At 41.4% G+C, this 14,382-nt stretch overlaps 1 protein-coding gene across 1 annotated transcript in view; it reads right to left on the reverse strand.

Annotated features, from left to right (window-relative positions):
• The window catches only part of LOC111151981 (exocyst complex component 4), a 722,606-nt gene that overhangs the window by 509,182 nt on the left and 199,042 nt on the right, over window positions 1–14,382 (reverse strand). The window contains exon 9 of the mRNA XM_022510235.1: window positions 13,968–14,056. Coding sequence (XP_022365943.1) covers window positions 13,968–14,056 — 89 coding nt within the window. The remainder of the gene's footprint in view (window positions 1–13,967; window positions 14,057–14,382) is intronic.

Raw genomic sequence — 14,382 nt, forward strand, 5'->3', positions numbered from 1 at the left:
TGAAATTCTCAAGCAATTTCTCATTTATTTCTATAATTGCAAAATGCCTATTGGTATCTTCTAAAGCTAAACGTGTAACTATTTCATGATAGCTAGCAATTCCACTCCTAGGTATAACCCTACAAGAAATCAGTGTTTATGTACAAAATGGTTTATAGCAAATTTGTCATAGCCCCAAAGTAGAAATGATAAATATCTATTAACAAGAGAATGAATAAATTGTCCTATAATCATACAAAATATACAGCAAGAAAAACAAAATGATACATACTGTAACATGAATGAATGGCACAGACAACATGTTGAGCAAAAGCAACTAGAGACACAAGATGTTGTAAGATTCTAACTACGTGGATGTAAGGAATAGGCAGTTAAGTGATGACATTATGAATCAGAAGACAGGCTACGTCGAGGGGCTGGTATTGACTAGGAAGTGGCATGAGAAAGCCTTCTAGGGGCTAGTTACATGGGTATATCTATATGCAAAAATTTAGCTCTATATTTAAGGTAAGCGTACGTGATACACTTTATTGTAGGTATATTCTACTTCAATAAAAAGAGAAGATACTCATAGATGAGTGGTGTGTCCCATCAGCAGCCTCGCTTTTCCCTGTCCTCCTCCCACAACCACGCTATGGGGAATGATGGCCATGAACAGTTAACTGCTCACCTTCCAAGCCAAGCCAAAAAATTTCCGCTATCTTTTTTTAACTAGTTTCAGTCTCATACCTTTTATTGGTTTTAAGAATGTATGTTGTTTTCGAAAGATCATTTCCCTTTATGATACTCATCTGAGATCTCTGATAGCTCTAGGATTTTTTATTGACTAGGAAGTGGCATGAGAAAGCCACTTTTTTTTTTTAGGTTAAGAATGGTTAGTAGGTGCACCTGGGTGGCTCAGTGGGTTAAGCCTCTGCCTTCAGCTCAGGTCATGGTCTCAGGGTCCTGGGATGGAGCCCCACATTGGACTCTCTGCTCAGCAGGGAGCCTGCTTCTGCCTCTCCCTCTGCCTGCCTCTCTGCCTACTTGTGATCTCTCTTTCTGTGTCAAATAAATAAATAAAATCTTAAAAAAAAAAGAATGGTTAGTAAATTACGTTTTTTGTTTTTACAAGTAACCAGGAAGTGACTTCACAATGAAGCTAAGGGTCAGGCAGGCAAGACAACAGTGTTTGTAAAACGTCACCAAACGATCAGATGGAAGGTAGTTAGTTCATAGAAGAAATGACCTTTCCCTTTTAACCTCCTATTCCGCCATCTACTAATCATCCTCAATTATTTACAGAGTAAAATGCAGTTAGTGGCACTGAATATCAAAATGATTTTGAAGAGAAATGGCCATTTTCATTATTGCCATGAGTATTTACCTCTTGGGCAGATGTAAGTGGTACGAACAGGTCACGGAAGAGAAGCTAAGTGCTGCTCACCCAGACCACTGCAGTGGACGCCACTTCACATGACATGATCGCAGTGATCACTGATGTAAGCACAGGTTTTCAACACTCTAGACGAACTTTTGTCAAAAAAGAGAATGGGGAGAAAAGGAGCTTCTGAGGACCATTCTAGGAGATTTCACTGGAATGTATTTGTCCATTAGCATATCTATTCATTCATTAATTTAAAAAGTGTGATGCCAGGTGCTGGGGCAGGGGAGGCAGACCCCAGATAAATTAGCAATAGTTAACATTTAACCAGCATTTAATTCGTGCCAGGCACAGTTCTCAACCCTTTACATATGTTAACCCATTTCATCCTCACTGTGGCCCTACAACATAAGTCATATGACATACGTATATTCAGTTTATAGAAAGAGAAACTGACAAAGGAGTTGTTTGCCCAAACTCACCCAGGCAGTAAGACAGACTGCGGAGACCATGCTCTGAACCTCTAACTAGTCCTCAGACTCCTATCTTTAGGAACAGACCAAGTGCTGAGAATCAAGAACCTCGAGTTTTAGATGGACTGAGAGTCACAGAAATCATTTAACTTCTATTAACTGAGAAAACCAGTTAAACGACTTGGCACAAAAATCACAAAGCAAGACATTAAGAAAGACGAATGGTAGCTTGATTTGAGTAATTAAAAATACAGGTCCATCTAGGAATAAAAAATAAAGAATTCATATTCTTCAGAGAGTTTAAAATGAGCACTCAAATTAATACGCCAACCAAAGCCTAAAGAGGAGAAGGTGGTATCTGCAATTTAAAAGGAGGAGGAGGGAAGGAAGAAAACCCTAGCTCCAAGATCAGACTTAGGAAGGGGAATGGTGATGAGTAATCAGACACTGCTGAATGCCTTAAATATGAGGGAGTCGTTAACAGAGTTGGTTAGATTAGATGTGGTTAGATTAGACTGGATAGATTAAAGTGAAACTAAGAGAGAAATATGAAAATATATGTTAGGGGGGGAAAAGGTATCTTCACCCCTAATACTCCATAAAAACTACCCTCTTCTTGCATTTCCTATCTTAAATAAAATAATTACCTACCTAAGTCACCAGACTGGAAAACTGGGAATCGGCCAAAATGCCTATCTTTGTTCAAACTCCACACAGAAGGGGTCATCATGTCTATGTGATTCTTCCTCGAAATTGGCTTTTGGATCTACTCCCCCCGCACCCCCACTGTTACCTCTTAAAAAGCTGGCATGATCTTATAAGCTCTCACCTGAAATAACACCACAACTTGCCTCACTCTACTCATCACCCAGAGGATAAAATCCATGTCCTCTCGCTGTTATACCAGGTCCTCTGAGCCCTGCCCACCGGTCTCCCTTCTCTAAGCCTTATCTTTCCCAGCATTCTCTGCTTCAACCCCCAAATACCTACTATCCCATGAAGCTCTCATACATCAGGTGTCGTTTCCATCTTCTCCCTACTTGAGGTACGTGCCACTCCCCAGGGCAGTCTGGTTAACTCACCTTTCCAACTGCAATATAAAGATTCCTCCTTTGTAACATCTTCTAAGACTCCCTCTGGCAACGCTCAGGGTTTTCTCCTCCATGCTCCCAAAAGTACTTAGAACATTCATTAAAACTGTGTCTGCTTGGGGCGCCTCGGTGGCTCAGTGGGTTAAGTCGCTGCCTTCGGCTCAGGTCATGATCTCAGGGTCCTGGGATCGAGCCCCGCATCGGGCTCTCTGCTCAGCAGGGAGCCTGCTTCCTCCTCTCTCTCTACCTGCCTCTCTGCCTGCTTGTGATCTCTCTCTGTCAAATAAATAAATAAAATCTTTAAAAAAAAAAAAAAAAAAAACTGTGTCTGCTTGCAAGTCTTATCTTTGATGACACCTAGAACCTTCCTACATGCGGATGTTCCGGGAACATCCCTGGAATAGCCTAGAAATGTCGACTATATGTTGTCACCTCTGATATGGCAATTGACACAACAACCCTGGGAAATGGGCAGGGTAAGTGTTACTAACTTCATTACACAGCGGAGCAGTCTAGGGCTCAGACAGTTAACGTGACTTGCCTAGTAAAAGCAGGATGAGTAATAGGTACTCCTTCCACTAAACCACTGTGCTCCCCACGCTCCTCAAAGCACAAACAGCTGCACCAACATTCCACATAGGAACATCACTAACCAACTGAACAGGGATATGTAAATTAGTTAACTGGTGCTGAAATCAGACGTTAATGTGCAAACAAACAGGGACTTATTTGAGCTAAGTGGGCATGAATATGCAAATGAACTGGCTGCAATTCAGTAGATGTCATCACAATTCTAGGAATGAACATCCTATATTATGACTATTACAATATTCATGTAGCATTCATACATACTCTCATATATTACTGTAATATGGGCTGTTTGAGTTTAAAATTGTGGTGAATCCAAAAGTAACTTGATGTATATTTTCATCCACACACTTGTAAGCTGGAAATCAGATGTGAGCACACAGAACTCGTCCATCTCCATACACAACCAAGCTGCCGTTTGCAGGCCAAGCTGAGCAAGGTACTCTGGAAATGGGTTAGGCTGGTCCTTCACGATCCCACCCTTGCCAGTATCTCCAGCCAAATCTACCTTGCACAGCCTAAGACGCTACAACAGTTGCATTTACAACAGTTGTGTTTCCTCCAAAAATTTTAATAAAGGGGCATAGCCTTACCATTGGAACACCTCTCAGAAAATCTAGTAGGTGACCACATTTAGCTTGTCCTCAGGTGTAACAAGATTTTTACTTTCTTATCATCACCAAGACACCATTGGTTCTATCAATTCTTAATTTCTAGCTACCATGAACAATGGCCCAAGCCATCCTCAGCAGCTTTGGTGCCCCCTTAACAAATGATAATCAGTAGCAGTCTGTATACATAAACTGATTTCCTTAATAGAAAAAGTTAGGGATGCCTGGGTGGGCGCAATTGAGTGTCTGACTCTTGGTATTGGCTCAGGTCATGATCTCTAAGTCATGGGATCGAGCCCCATGTCAGGCTCCATGCTCAGTGCAGAGTCTGCTTGAGACTTTTACTTCTCTCCCCCTGCCCCCCCCACTTCAGTGTTTTCTCTCTCTCTCTCTCTCTTATATATTTTTTTTTATTTCAAGTTATATCCTTCTAACTCATGGTATGAAATGAGAAAAGCCTATATGCTCACACTTCCATACATTTATTCCTGCCATGTCCATTGCCTGAAATGCCCACCTCTTTTTTATCTGCAAAGCTTCTCTTCATCTTTTATAAGCATCTTGAAACTTAAATACTTATGAAAGCCTCCCTGCCTTCCCAGCATTGTATACAGATCTGTTACAGATGTACATAATTCCATCAAAATGCGTAACACAGTGCTGTGATCACATGTCTGCACGTTGACTCAATTAGAATAGGGACATGTGGGTGGCTCAGCCATTAAGCACCTGCCTTTGGCTCCCGTCATGATCCCAGGGCCCTGGGATCGAGTCCCACATCAGGCTCCTTGCTCAGCAGGGAGCCTGCTTCTCCCTCTGCCTGCTGTTCCCCCCTTGTGCTCTCTCTCTCTCTCTGACAAATAAATAAATAAAATCTTTAAAAAAAATTAATCAGGATATAAGCAGGGCTGCAAGTAGCAGAGAACCAAAATACCACAGACTTAAATAGGACCATTTATTCCTGTCTCATGGAGAAGTCTGGGATGGTACGATGGCTCTGGTTATCAGAGGCCTGATGCTGCACAGTCTCTAACTCGAGCTGCTTCTATCTCATTGCTCTCATCCGCATTGGCCTAAGATGGCTCGCCACCATAGGTCATTCATAGTGTGCGTCAAAACACGTTCACGCACACTGGGCTGTGAATAAAGGGACAGCCTCTTCCTTCCCTGTAAATATGAGATCCAGTTATAGTTATACACATCACTTTCATGTACATTCCATTGGTTAGAATTAAATTACATGTTCATGGTTGGCTGCACAGAAGGCTTAGAAATGTTTCTATTTGGGGTGGCCTCGTGTATGGCTAAATATCAGGGCTCTCTTCATGTGAAGGAGAGACAGAACAAATGCTGGGGGACAAGTGCCAGTCTCTGAGATATGGTCATGGTCCTTTTCTGTTCTTTTGACCTTCCAAGGCAAAACTTGGTTCTGTTCATTACTGTATCCTAAAGGCCCTGCCCAGGACAAATACAGGTAATAAATCTGTACATATGCGATAAATAAATAGAAAGTCTAGAAAATGCAGGACACAAAAGCAGACTAGCTGCGGACCTCACCTGAAACAGGGTTCTGACGGGTTAGATGAGGCTGGGGAAGTTGGCAGGGAGCACTCACTCCTGCTCCTGGAGCTGTCTTCTCATGAACTATCTGAGGGACAGCTGAAGTTCAGTAGCAATCATGGCTGTGGCATGGACCTGACATTGCAATGGAGTGGGACAGCCAAGAACCAACCTAGCTCTCCCAGAACACTCCAAATTTCCTGAGGACTTTCCTATAGGAACATTACACTATAGGTGGTTGTGTCTCTGGAGACCTAAGAGGCCTTGTACAAATTATTGTATTTGTACTTTTTATGAAATGTGTGATATCTGAATGCACAGGACACCAAGTACAGTTTAAAAAAATACAACAGCATCTCCATCACTTAACTTAAGAAACAGAACAGTACTATTATCCTTGAAGCCTATGCTCCTCTCTAATTATACCCTCTTCTACCCTTTCCAGAGGTGGCCTTTCCCTTGAGTTTTATGTTCATGCTCCCTCCCTTACCTTCTTCACATTGTCATACACAAGCATATACGCCTCACGATATTGTTCAGTCCTGACTGATTCTGACCTTCATACAGATGGGATTCGACTATATCTATAGTCTTTTGTGATTGCTTTTGAGATTCAACCAAGTTAATATACAGTACAGTTCATTCATTTTCATTGCTATGTAGTATTCTACTGCATGGCTAGGCCGAGACTGATAAATCCATTCTCCTGTCTATGGTATTTAAGTTATTTCCAGGTTTTTGTTATTCAAACAATGCTACTAGGAACTCAAGGGTCAGTCAGTTTTGCTTTCCACATTTCAGTTCTTGAGGCACCCAAAATTTATTTTCCTAACTGATGAGTTTCAAATTCAACTTTTTTGTTTGTTTGTTTATGGTTAATCAATTGTCTGACCACCCATTATTGACTCACCTGTCCCATCTCTACAAATCTATAATGTCATCTGTCTCCTTATCAGTTTTCCTTTGTATAGCATGCTGATTCTGGGAGTCTTTAGTTTCGCAATGGTGCCTCGGGTGCTCCGCAGAAGAGAGGAGCAGACGGGGTGCGGGGGGAGGCTCTGGAGTCCCAGACCCCATTTAGTCAAACCACCTCCCCCTCAGTCTGCTTTCTACATTCAACACTGAAATAAAACATACAGAAAACAGGTTCTAGGACTAAAATAACGAATTTGAAAAGTACTAGATTAGGGGCATCTGCATGGCTCAGTCAGTTAAGCCTGTGCCTTCAGCTCGGGTCATGATCTCAGGGTCCTGGGACAGAGCCCCAAGTCTGGCTCCCTGCTCAGCAGGGAGTCTGCTTCTCCTTCTCCTTCTGCCCTTCCCCCTGCCTCATTCTCTCGCTCTCTTAAATACATAAAATCTTAAAAAAAAGTTCCAGATTATGAGCTCCAAAGCACCTGCTACCATTAAAATCTACTATTTTCTTTCCTAGACCTCATACTACATGCATGCAGATGTCAATTTCCTCTGAATTCTGATAACAGATCACTTCAGATAAGCATCTCTAACTATTAATATTCCTGAAAGGACTCACGCTTCATTCTGAAAACATAAAACTATCTTATGAATTGTGTCTTATTGGGACAATGATCAAGTTGTTCTTTGGTGTTCTCATTAGTCTAAAACTTACTTTCCCCACTATACACCAAGAATGTTTTTGGTCTTCTCTGTTTTCAAAAATAGCTCAAGTCACAATTAGCTGCATCATATAAACTACTAAATTTGGCAAAAATATAATTTCTTACAGTCTTAAAGAAAATCTAAGAAAATGAGCAAAGCTGTTATTTTACATTAAAAAGTTAATGAGCCAAATGATAAAAGGTACGACAGAAGCTAACTTTTAAATTTTCCTGAAACAAGTTAGAAATTTGTCATTTTTTCATATTTTTTATTTTAAAAAAAGCTTTTAACTCCAGTACTATATAAAGAGAAATGCCTATGTATCACTTTAATCTCAAATACATATCTCATTTAACAGTATTCACTCTTTTCCCACATCTGCATGGGTGAATGAGTACATAGAACAAAGGATTCTTAAAAATAAGCTTATAGGTCATCAACTAGTTCTGCACGATGACCAAGGATCATTTCTCAAGAGTGAGGTTCATAGGCTTTACTAAGGCTTCATGACAGCTGTTTCACACTCTCAGGACCCACTGTCCATCCCATGACCTCCAGGCTCCTCCACATGGCTCGGATACCAATGGTTTGTCCAACAGGACTTTGTATGAACTAGAATTCTTCAGAAAACAAACCCATGTCATAAATTAAACCCAGAAACAAAGAACATTTTTAAATAAAATGAATATCTACATTGCAATGATTATGGCAAAGAGGTGATAGAATCAGAAACAATCTCAGCATAAAAATACTTTTATTTCCTAAATGATTTTAAATAATGCATTAGTCTATTCATGACCTGAGGAAAACATATTTATTACTTACTACTTCTTGGGAACATATAAAGAAATTAGCATTTATAAAAATTCTATTACAATTTCATTATAAAACAAATCTTACACAGGAGGAAGTTAAGATCAGTCTTTTTAAAAAGCAAGAACATAAATATATAAAAGGAAGGGGAATCAATTTTTATTATGTTAGAACCTAAAACAGAGAGATAACTATGAAAGATTAAGGTTATCTTGAAATAATTATATGCAATTTTAAGAAGAAAAAATATATTTTTTCATGTCCCCCACATATTGCTACATAGTTATTAACAAAGTCATTATGCAAAATTTAAGACTACAAAGAATTTTCTAATCGTATTTCAAGATATAAAGCTTTACAAATGCTTCTTATGTTTAAGGCTGTGGAACAAATGTGCGGGATGAGTATAAAATTGCTGTACCTCACTTCAGCCAAAATGTCCCTGAAAATGTGTGCACAAATGGAATCTTGCTTTAAATGTTCCATTATAGAAAAGCTTGCTATTTGAGAGACTTCTATTATAAATCCTCTTGTAAAAAAGGATAATCAGCTCATGGCTAATGTATTTCAAATATCACCCTACCTTAAGGCGAGGTACCTCCAAACAGATTAATTACATATGATATCATTAGGTATTCACAACCCCAGTCACCAACAACCCATTAGAGAGAAAAACTCAGAAAGTTCAGGTCAGTCAGTATAAGAGCCCAGTTTTCCCCGATGCCAGTGCTTCCATATTTACCATGTAAAGCAAATCCTCTTAGAGAAGTCAATTCTCAAGTGGTTGGAGCTTTACAGAATATTTTAATGTCAGGGCTATAGAAATGCCACTCATTAGACTAATGGGAATAAAAATAGCACTCTAAAGGTAATATTATTGAGTACAAACAGAAGTACTAAGTAGCCCCAAGACAGAAAAGAAACTGTAAGCAAAACTGAGTAATACATTTCTACTTGGATCATTGACAATTACTGTACTCTAGCCCTTCGTGAGTTTTATTATCTTAAAAATGAATGAAGGAGACAAATCACAGGACTCCTACTCTGTTTATTAAGCCTCCCACTAGGCTTTCTCATGTAAGTAGGCCTGTGCCTATGAACAAGGAGATACTGAGGACAGAGCCTCCTCCCTCCTATACGTTTTGAGTGCTTAATTCAAGCAAGCATTGTCCCAGGCACTGGAATGCACTAATGAGTAAGACTTCAGAGGCAAGTGCAGAAACTTACCAAGTGAGAAAGATATATAGAAATGAAGTATTATGAGGAAAATTTTTAAAAAATGTGAGAAAGAATGATAGGATGGTGGTAGGGAGTGGGTAGGATGCTAGAAGAGGTCAGGAAACAATAACCAGATCTGGGCAGGAGGCCCAATCTGGAAGTCGCCTGCACCTAAGCACTAAGCAAAATTCAATCTGGACTGAGATATCAGGGGGAGTCTAGAGAGTGAGCACAGGTAAGGTCCCAGCACCAAACCTTGAGACACTCCAACATGGGGAGGAAAAAAGGAACATGGCTGGCCAGAAGATCAAGTGAGATGAACACAGGGAAGCAAACACAGAATCCGCCAAGATGGGGATCGCTGATGACCTTGAGAGGAGCCAACTCAGGGGAACAGTGAGACTGGAGGGACCAAGAAAACAAGAGATAAAGAAGTGGGTGCAGTTCTCCCAGTTCCACGATGTTGAATTTTTTAAAGCACCATTTTAATTTAAATCAATTACAGCTATTCTGTTTTTTCCAGAGTTTTAATTGCATAGTCAAATGAGAAAACCACGGCACAGTGGGACCGAGTAAACTAAGAGCTTATTTTGGTCATTAGTACCAGTATTTTGAGGTCTTTTTTAAAAAAATGCTCATGAGAGGGGCGCCTGGGTGGCTCAGCGGGTTAAAGCCTCTGCTTTTGGCTCAGGCCATGGTCTCAGGGTCCTGGGATCGAGACCCCCATCGGCCTCTCTGCTCAGCGGCGAGTCTGCTCCCCCCACCCCACCTACTTGTGATCTCTGTCAAATAAATAAAGTCTTAAAAAAAAAAAAAAAGAAGTAAATTTTCCAACTCAAGAATTAAAAAAAAAGAAAAAAAATGCTCATGAGATAGTGTTCATCAGTTACCTTATTCCCCCAAAGAAGCCCACGTTAAACCTGAGAAGCCATATTCAAGCTAAATGTTCATTGAAACTACAATCTTTCTAACCTGTAGCACGACTGCCTAAGCCGCACAATGAAGCAGTGGAGAGGCTCAAAGCAACAGGACATCTCTGATTAACGGAGACACACAAGTTCGATTTCCACCTGTTCTCTTGCACACTTTGAAAGAGCATCCCCACCTCCTCAGCCCAAGCGCCAACAGCACACGGGCTAATGAACCATCTGCACCTGAACGGAGCCGACTGAGATGGGTTGATGATACCAAAGAAATCCCATTTCCACGTTCTTTGCTCCCCTTGTGTGTTGTTGAGTAACATTTTTAATTGTGTGATGAACTGGAAATGTTGGGAGAGACTTAATTTTTATAAAATGGGACCTCTCTAATGTGACTTTGATGGTCTTTCTGGAGGATTTTCTTTGCCACAGAAGGAAACGTTGACCCCTGAACCAAACTACTGGGGAGCGAAGGCTGCAGCTCTGTGGCGGGGAGAGGAGAGACAAAGTCTTCTGCCGGCCCCTTGGGACTGGACTGAACTATTTTCGATTCTACCTTTTCAAGAATAAACTGAAATGCTGATCTCACAGTGGTCCATGGACAAGTCAGATGAATAGAGTCACTGAGAAAGGCTGGTTGGTTTTTTAATGGAAAATAGGTGTGATTTTCCCCTTTTCCTGCTGAACTGTTAAAAGCATTCATCAGAGACACTTCTGCTCCTCAATGAAATACCATCAAACTTTTACAGAAACTCGTCAGCGGAGTTCTTCTCTCACCATGCATGTGATCTGTCAGCTCAGCTAAAATTATGTTTTAATGATTATTATGAACATGAGATGTTTGCTGACTACTTTCCTCCTTGTAACCGGAGATAAATCCTCCTATTTTGCTGAACATTGGTAAGTGAAATATACCATCACATATAGTTCCATGTTTCAATTAACGTTCTGAAAAATGAGAAAGTTCCCAGTTACAGAGATTCTTCAATTAACCACCCTCACAGAATAAACTTTCTCTATAATGTAGTTGGATTTGGACATGTTTCTCCACTATACACAGCAGTGCTGTCCTAGGCCAGACAGCTCAGGGGCAACATTCCTACTTAATGAAGCTACGTAGAGAACTACTGCAGAGAACAAAAACAGATCTACACACAACCTCTCCTTCTCCCTAACTTAAAAACTAACTGAACCTCTGAAGCCAATACGGCCTCTCAGTGGCCGCCTATCCCTTCGGGGCCCTCCCTATCTCTCCGTGTTCAGCTCTCTATCCCACGTTTGATGTCAACCGCCCTCATTGGTTCTGTCGCTGAGTCAGTCACTATTTACTGAATATTTACCATACCAGGCCCTGCGCTAAGGATAGAAAATAAAATGGTATTTCTCTCCTGAACTTAGAGTTTCATGGTACTCAAACAAATGAGCACTGATCATGGGGTGGGGGACAGTCATCAGACTAAGTGACAACTGAATTTAAGTTGGAAAGTGGAGTAGATTTAGCTAAAGAGACAAAGAGAAGGACGACAAAAACTGAAGTGATAGAACGAGCGAGAACAAGGGGGCCAGAGGAGGAGGAAGACCTAACACTCCCTATTTGGTCAGCACTTTTCTAAACCTACCTACCTCATCACCTACCTCAACGAAGCTTTCACAACAACCTCATGAGGTGGGTACTGTTATTTCCGTCTCCATGTACAGGTAAGGAAACAGAGGCAAAGAGGGTACGAAACTAGTAAGTGAAGGGTTGGCAATCTGGGCCCTGAACCCTCTCGTCACTGCTTTGCTCCAGGGTCTCTCCAGAGATTGTGGACCACCAGGGCCACTGGCAGAAAAGCCATTCTGCATGGCTGGGAGCACAGAGAAGAAGAGAGTCTACTATCAGTCATCTGTCTTGGTTGACTCATTACGCTAGAATCTGAATGAATGATAAGTTGCTCTGTTGTCCCGTTAACTATGTGGTCTACCTTTTCATCTCTACGCGTCAAACAAAAGGCTTCCTTGTGGCGGGGGTGTTGTACAAAGGGAAGCGGCGCGTGTGTCAGGGCAGGGGGTATGCAGGAAGCCTCTGCACTTTCTCCACTCAACTTTGCTGTGAGCCTAAAACTGCTCTAAAGCATTAAGTGTACTGATGAGTAAAAAGTGGAATGATCTAAAAGAAAAAAGAAAGGCTTGCTTTGTCCCCATTAAAGAAACTGCATGTACTACAAACCAAGTGGAGAAAAACTACGGAGGTAAATTTAAAGTTTCATGACGTAAGGAGGATCGCTCTAGCCCTGAATGATCAGCTGCAGCCCCTGAGTGGCAGTTTGGGTACGATCAGTCCTACAGGAACGTGGGCTCGGTCACCAAAATTTGTTCCAAGCTTCCCAGTCCACCCCACACTGCCACCAGGCAGCTGCTTGCTAGAGCCTGGGTCACCTTCAACCTTCGCTCCTCGACTTGCTCCAATCCTAACTACCCCCTGTACCCATGTACCTCATGCCTCCAACAATGTAGAGCAACACTACTACTAAATAAAATGTTGGCAGGCTACTTTCCTTTTCCTTATATCCTCAAACATATTTCTAGGCTTTTAGTTCTGGTAACTCTACCCAGGAGCTGTGGGATTATTACTGTGGTATAGGCATGAGAGAGCAGAGCAGCTATCTTTGGAAAAATTTACAGGTATTTAGATTAATAATGAAGGTGGAGGTAGAAATGGCTGAGTGGTAGTCTTTAAATCCAGAAAGTTCTGGCTGGATGCTGCATAATGTTTTGAAACCTGATAAATCCTGAAGACTAAATATTTCAAGTACCTCTAATGCATCCCCCAAAATGGAAGTGTTCTCATGTATCCCTTATACAGGAAGCCCATAATTTTAAAATAATTTAAATCATCACTCCCTTCTCTCACCTTCTCAAGCATTTTCATGTACATCATCTACTTAGCTGTTAGCCCTGACTTCTGGCACTATTACTGATATTCATGCCTTACTTGCATAGCTGGATCTTAAGGCTTTATCTTTTCTTCCCTTCTACTCAACCTCCATCCCCTTCGATGCATAGAATGGCAGGCACTTAGCAGGACTACATAAATCTTTCTAAATTGATTGCATTTACCGTGATTAGCATCCTTCTTGTCACAGAAGAAAATGTTATTGGATTTTTAATTTAATAAAATTTGCTTACGATTTATTTTCTCAAGGATTTTCTTCTCCAGGTTACAACTCTTTAGGAACCACATATGGGTATCAAATATCCTGTATGTCAAAGCTAGCTTGATTACAACATCTCACTTAGAGACACCTTTCTTCCCTTTAAATAATGACAGAGGCTGCATTTACCCTTTTCCCAATCCCAGGTACTCCTGCTACATTCTAGAAGGTATGGAAAGCACTAAGTGTAACAGTGACGGCCACAGAAGACTGGCATTCCCCAAGACTGTGACTGGACTTGTGTCTGCCATGTTTAAGCACGAAGAGACTGACCTCCTATCTTAAGCTTTGAGTTCTCACTTGACTGGCAGCAGGTCTATAAAATCTGTGGCCATGGCAATGGCTTTAGCGGCCTGACAGCAGATGCTGGGAAGTAACAGAAGAAACAGTTTATCAAGTCTTTAAAACTTTGCTATCTTGAAGGAACCCTGTGAAGGCAAACCACAAATTCACATGCGCCCAACACTTCAGATCTTCCTCCAGAAAGTAATTTTTCCAGAGAGGTCAATCACCTACCTTGGAGTTCTCCACTGCGACTGTAGAGCTCCCGTCTCTGCTCTCGCAAGTAGGCACTCATACTGATGGCATGGGAGGACGACTCGAACCTGTGAAGATATGCAGGTAAACCAAAAGGCGGTCACCCAACAGGCGGAGTCCAGCCACGTAGTCCAAAAGTGTTCTACTCCAGTCTGTGGGGTGCTCCCTAATGCTCCCGGCCCCAAACATTCTGGCTCTCCCATGAAAGGGCCAAAGCAGGCTGCCACAGACCTTGATTTAGGAGCAATATTCCTGGCTAACACCCCCCTCCACAACAGCCTTTGGATCATTTGCTCCTTCTTCATTTCAGCTGATGGAACTCTCATCTGTTGCCTCCAGACCCTCTGCCAGGATCCTTGCGCACATGTGATAAGGGTATCCTATGAAGTGATTC

The sequence above is a fragment of the Enhydra lutris genome, unplaced genomic scaffold (genome assembly GCF_002288905.1).
Source record: "Enhydra lutris kenyoni isolate GAN:26980312 unplaced genomic scaffold, ASM228890v2 scaffoldscaffold27, whole genome shotgun sequence".
Taxonomy (NCBI): Eukaryota; Metazoa; Chordata; class Mammalia; order Carnivora; family Mustelidae; genus Enhydra; species Enhydra lutris.